The sequence below is a fragment of the Rhinopithecus roxellana genome, chromosome 6 (assembly GCF_007565055.1).
Source record: "Rhinopithecus roxellana isolate Shanxi Qingling chromosome 6, ASM756505v1, whole genome shotgun sequence".
NCBI classification, from domain to species: Eukaryota; Metazoa; Chordata; class Mammalia; order Primates; family Cercopithecidae; genus Rhinopithecus; species Rhinopithecus roxellana.
The window spans coordinates 98,180,268-98,184,592 of record NC_044554.1 but is presented as its reverse complement, the minus strand read 5'-3'; the positions used below and the strand labels follow the sequence as shown (position 1 = coordinate 98,184,592).

The 4,325-nt window shown below is 50.4% G+C and overlaps 1 protein-coding gene across 1 annotated transcript; it reads left to right on the top strand.

Moving 5' to 3' along the window:
- The first annotated feature begins 240 nt into the window (after positions 1-240).
- On the top strand, positions 241-3,095 carry CCL24 (C-C motif chemokine ligand 24). The gene is made up of 4 exons (XM_010387442.2): positions 241-369; positions 695-826; positions 1,046-1,163; positions 2,525-3,095. Exons 2-4 carry the CDS (start codon positions 754-756, stop codon positions 2,667-2,669), a joined length of 336 nt encoding a protein of 111 aa, XP_010385744.1. The 5' UTR covers positions 241-369; positions 695-753; the 3' UTR covers positions 2,670-3,095.
- Positions 3,096-4,325: the final 1,230 nt, after the last annotated feature.

Sequence of the window (4,325 nt, the reverse complement as noted above, 5' to 3'; positions counted from 1 at the left end):
GTCTCCCCAAGAGTGAGACTACAAGCCTGCACCACCAAGCCTGGCTAATTTTTTTATTTTTTGTAGAGACAGGGTCTTGCTATGTTGCCCAGGCTGGTCTCAAACTCCTGGCTTCAAATGATGCTCCCACTTGAACCTTACAAAGCGCAGGGATTATAAGCATGAGACACCGAGCCCAGCTGACCTCTCATTGACTGTTACACACACTTGATCAAAAATCTGTCTCCCCATTAGAATCCTCCCAGTTCCTGGCGCAGAGCACATGCCTAACAAAGAATCGTGTGAATGAATGAAAGAATGAATGAATGGAAGGGAGAAGACAGGGATGACTCTGCCCATTTTCAGCTGAAGTAACTGAGGCTCAGGGAGGTGAGTGATTTATCCAGGATCCCACAGGGAGTAGCCAACACAGCCAGGGTCCCATGGGCCTTCTGACAATGCATCTAACACCTGTGAACTTGGCCTAGGTGCGGTGATGCCCCCTCCCCCAGCTCTTTTGTTCGGAGCCCAAAATAACCCTTGACTCAGCTGGACAACAACAGGACAACAACTTCCTCTTTCCAGACCACAGGCCTCAGGATTTTCAAGGAAGCGTGGAGGCGGCTCGGGGGCGTGTTTCCTTCTAGTTGCCCCATAAAGGGCAGAGGGAGGGAGTTTGGGGTGCTCTGCAAGGACCCAAGCTTTTTATCCCCAGGTCCTTTCCTCCCGCACGTTGGCTTTGAGCCCCGAGCTGGTGCTTCTGCTCTCTGGGACATGGCAGGCCCAATGACCATCGTAACCAGCCTTCTGTTCCTTGGTGTCTGTGCCCACCACATCATCCCTACGGGTAAGACCTCGGGCAGGATGCAGTTCCAAGGGCGTGGCTAGGATGGCACAGTGGAGGGTGCAGGACTGACCAGCCTGGGGCTGGAGGAAAGCGCTGGGGAAAGGGCAGCCCAGTGAATGGACTGGTGGTGTTTGGTGCAGGGTTCAAGCTCCAGCTCTGAGGCCCAGAGCCGAGGGGAGGCTGGGAAAAGACGTGGCTTCTCTCTCTCTCCTCGTCTAGGCTCTGTGGTCATCCCCTCTTCCTGCTGCATGTTATTTCTTTCCAAAAGAATTCCTGAGAACCGAGTGGTCAGCTACCAGTTGTCCAACAGGAGCACGTGCCTCAATGTGGGAGTGATGTGAGTATCCTTCATGGGCATGTGGCAGGAGAGGGGCTGGGGCAGGTACAACTCCAGTGTCCCTGAGAAGCAAGGTCAGCCGGCCCTGGCTCTGTGCATCCCTGGAGAAGTCACCTCCCCTCTCTGGTCCTCAATTTCCTTGCCCATAAAACTAGGAGGAGGATATATTTATTTTTTTATTTCTTCTTTTTTATTTATTTATTTTTATTTTTTTGGGAGATAGGGTCTTGCTCTGTCATCCAAGCTGAAGTGCAGTGGCATGATCATAGCTCATTGCTTTGCAGCCTCAACCTTCTGGGCTCAAGTGATCCTCCCATCTCAGCCTCCCAAAGTACTAGGATTACAGCCATGAACCACCACACCCAGCCAGGAGGATTTTTTTTTTTTTTTTGAGACGGAGTCTCACTCTCACCCAGGCTGGAGTGCAGTGGTGTGATCTTGGCTCACTGCAACCTCCGCCTCCCAGGTTCAAACAACTCTCATGCCTCACCCTCCCAAGTAGCTGGGATTACAGGTGCGCACCACCATGCCTGGCTAAGTTTTGTATCTTTAGTAGAGACAGAGTTTCACTATGTTGACCAGGCTGGTCTGGAACTTCTGACCTCAAGTGATCTGCCCATCTCAGCCTTCCAAAGTGCTGGGATTACAGGCATGAGCCACCAAGAGAAGGATTTAGATTCAATATCTACTGAGCACCAAATATACAATGAGGCACCATTCGGGGGCACAGCACAATGTCTTATCTAATTCTCTCAACAATTCTATGGGGTAGGGATGGTTGTTCCCATTTTACAGAGGACAACTGAGGCTCAGGAAGGCGACTTGCTCAAGGTCACATGGGTCGACATGTGTCTGTCCTCCAAATAGCTTCATAGGTAGTAACTGTGAACTCATTTTGTAAACAGAGGCATGAAGTAGAAATACAATGATAAGGCCAGGTGCAGTAGCTCACGTCTGTAATCTCAGTGCTTTGGAAGGCTGACCTAGGAGGGTTGCTTAAGGCCAGGAGTTTAAGACCAGCCTAGGCAATATAATGAGACTCCGTTTCTGCAAAAAATAAAAAAAAATTTAAAAAAATAGCTGGGCATGGTGGCATGTTCCTGTAGTCCCAGCTACTCAGGAGACTAAGGCGGGAGGACCGCTTGAGCCTGGGAAGTTGAGGCTGCAGTGAGCTATGATCACCACTGCATTGCAGCCTGGATGACAGAGTGAGACCATGTCAAAAAATGAAGGTGACATCATCTCAGCAACTTGCGAGGAGGCCTTACTGTCTCTGGGCGTCCACATCCTCCCCACCATGAAGTTGAGTGGCCCAAGGTCCCTGTCAGCCTCAGCTAATCCCCTGCCCCTTTCTTCCATAGCTTCACCACCAAGAAGGGCCAGCAGTTCTGTGGCGACCCCAAGCAGGCGTGGGTCCAGAGGTACATGAAGAACCTGGATGCCAAGCAGAAGAAGGCTTCCCCTAGGGCCAGGGCAGTGGATGTCAAGGGCCCTGTCCAGAGATAACCTGGCAACCAAACCACCCACTAATCACCGCCCAGCCCTCCAGCCCTGAGTCTGGGCCTCGGCTGCTTGGCGGGCTGCTCGGGGTCTGGGGAAGCCATAGTGATGGGGGGAAGAACTAATTTTCCTGTTTCTTAGCAACACTCTCCAGGGATGTGTCTCTTCTATGAAAAACTCGAGGGAGCAGGTGATGTGGTCCCCGGGAGCTGAGCAATGGCTCCAAGCATCCAAAGCCCCTTGCCTTTCTGGAGCTGGGTGAGAAGATCCCAGGAGAGCAGTGGCGACTCTTTGCCCTTCTCCTCCTGACCTGATGCTTTTTTTTTTCCCTGAGACGGAGTCTCGCTCTGTCACCCAGGCTGGAGTGCAGTGGCACAATCTCAGCTCACTGCAACCTCCGCCTCCCAGGTTCAAGTGATTCTCGTGTCTCAGCCTCCCAAGTACCTGGGACTACAGGTGTGTGCAACCACGCCCAACTAATTTTTGTATTTTTAGTAGAGATAAGGTTTCACCATGTTAGCCAGGCTGGTCTCAAACTCCTGGCCTCAAGTGATCCACCTGCCTCAGCCTCCGAAAATGCTGGGATTACAGGTGTGAGCCACCGCACCCAGCCTACTCAAACTTTTATGTTGAAAAAAAAAAATAAGTAAATCATAGTTTTTTTTTTTTTTTTTTTTTTTTTTTAAAGAAATGAACGTGGAGGACCAGGGTGAAGGGCCAGCCTGGGTAGTTTAATCTTTTGGTGAAGATATGACTTTAAGGAGATTCCCTGCTTTGCGACAGTTTGCTTCATGCTGTCTTGGGGCCAAGGGCCTGTTCTGCCTTTAAATCTGGGCTTACCCAACATTTTGGTGAAGGGAAGATGGGGTGGGGGGATAAGGGGGAGAAAAGACCCTAGCTTTTTTTTTTTTCTATGCATGAGATACTGTGTGGGTTTATCAAGAGTGTAGACAAAGTTGCTGTTCTCAAATAATAGTCCAAATAAAATGAGATTTTTTTTCTTTGAAGGTTGTTGTGTCTTGCGTGTTCTGTTTTATTTCTTTTGTTTTTGTGATGGAGTCTCACTCGTGCCGCCCCAGGCTGGAGGGCAATGGTGCGATCTCAGCTCACTGCAACCTCCGCCTCCCAGGTTCAAGCAATTCTTCTACCTCAGCCTCCTGAGTAGCTGGGGCTACAGGTGTCTGCCACCACGCCTGGCTAATTTTTTTGTATTTTTAGTGGAGACAGAGTTTCACCATGTTGTCAGGCTGGTCTCGAATTCCTGACCTCAGGTGATCCACCCACCTCAGCCTCCCAAAGTGCTGGGATTACAGGTGTGAGTCACTGCGCCCAGCATTGTATATTTTTGACTCTCCTGGAGTGGGTAGGGTTGGGCTGTGACCAATGGTGTATGTGCCCAGAAAGCATCCCAGGCTCCCTCTCCAAGACTGGAGGGGAAGAAGATAGCTGGAGCCCAAGGCATCTGGGAGTGACCTTGGCCTGCCGCGGGGAGTCCTGTTATTGACTTTGAAAATACACATGCACAGCTAGGTTCAATTAAATAATTTAAAAATTTTTTGAGGTAGGGTCTCACTGTGTTGCCCAGACTGGAGTGCAGTGGTGCAATCATAGCTCACTGCAGCCATGAAATTCTGGACTCAGGCAATCCTCCCACCTCAGCTT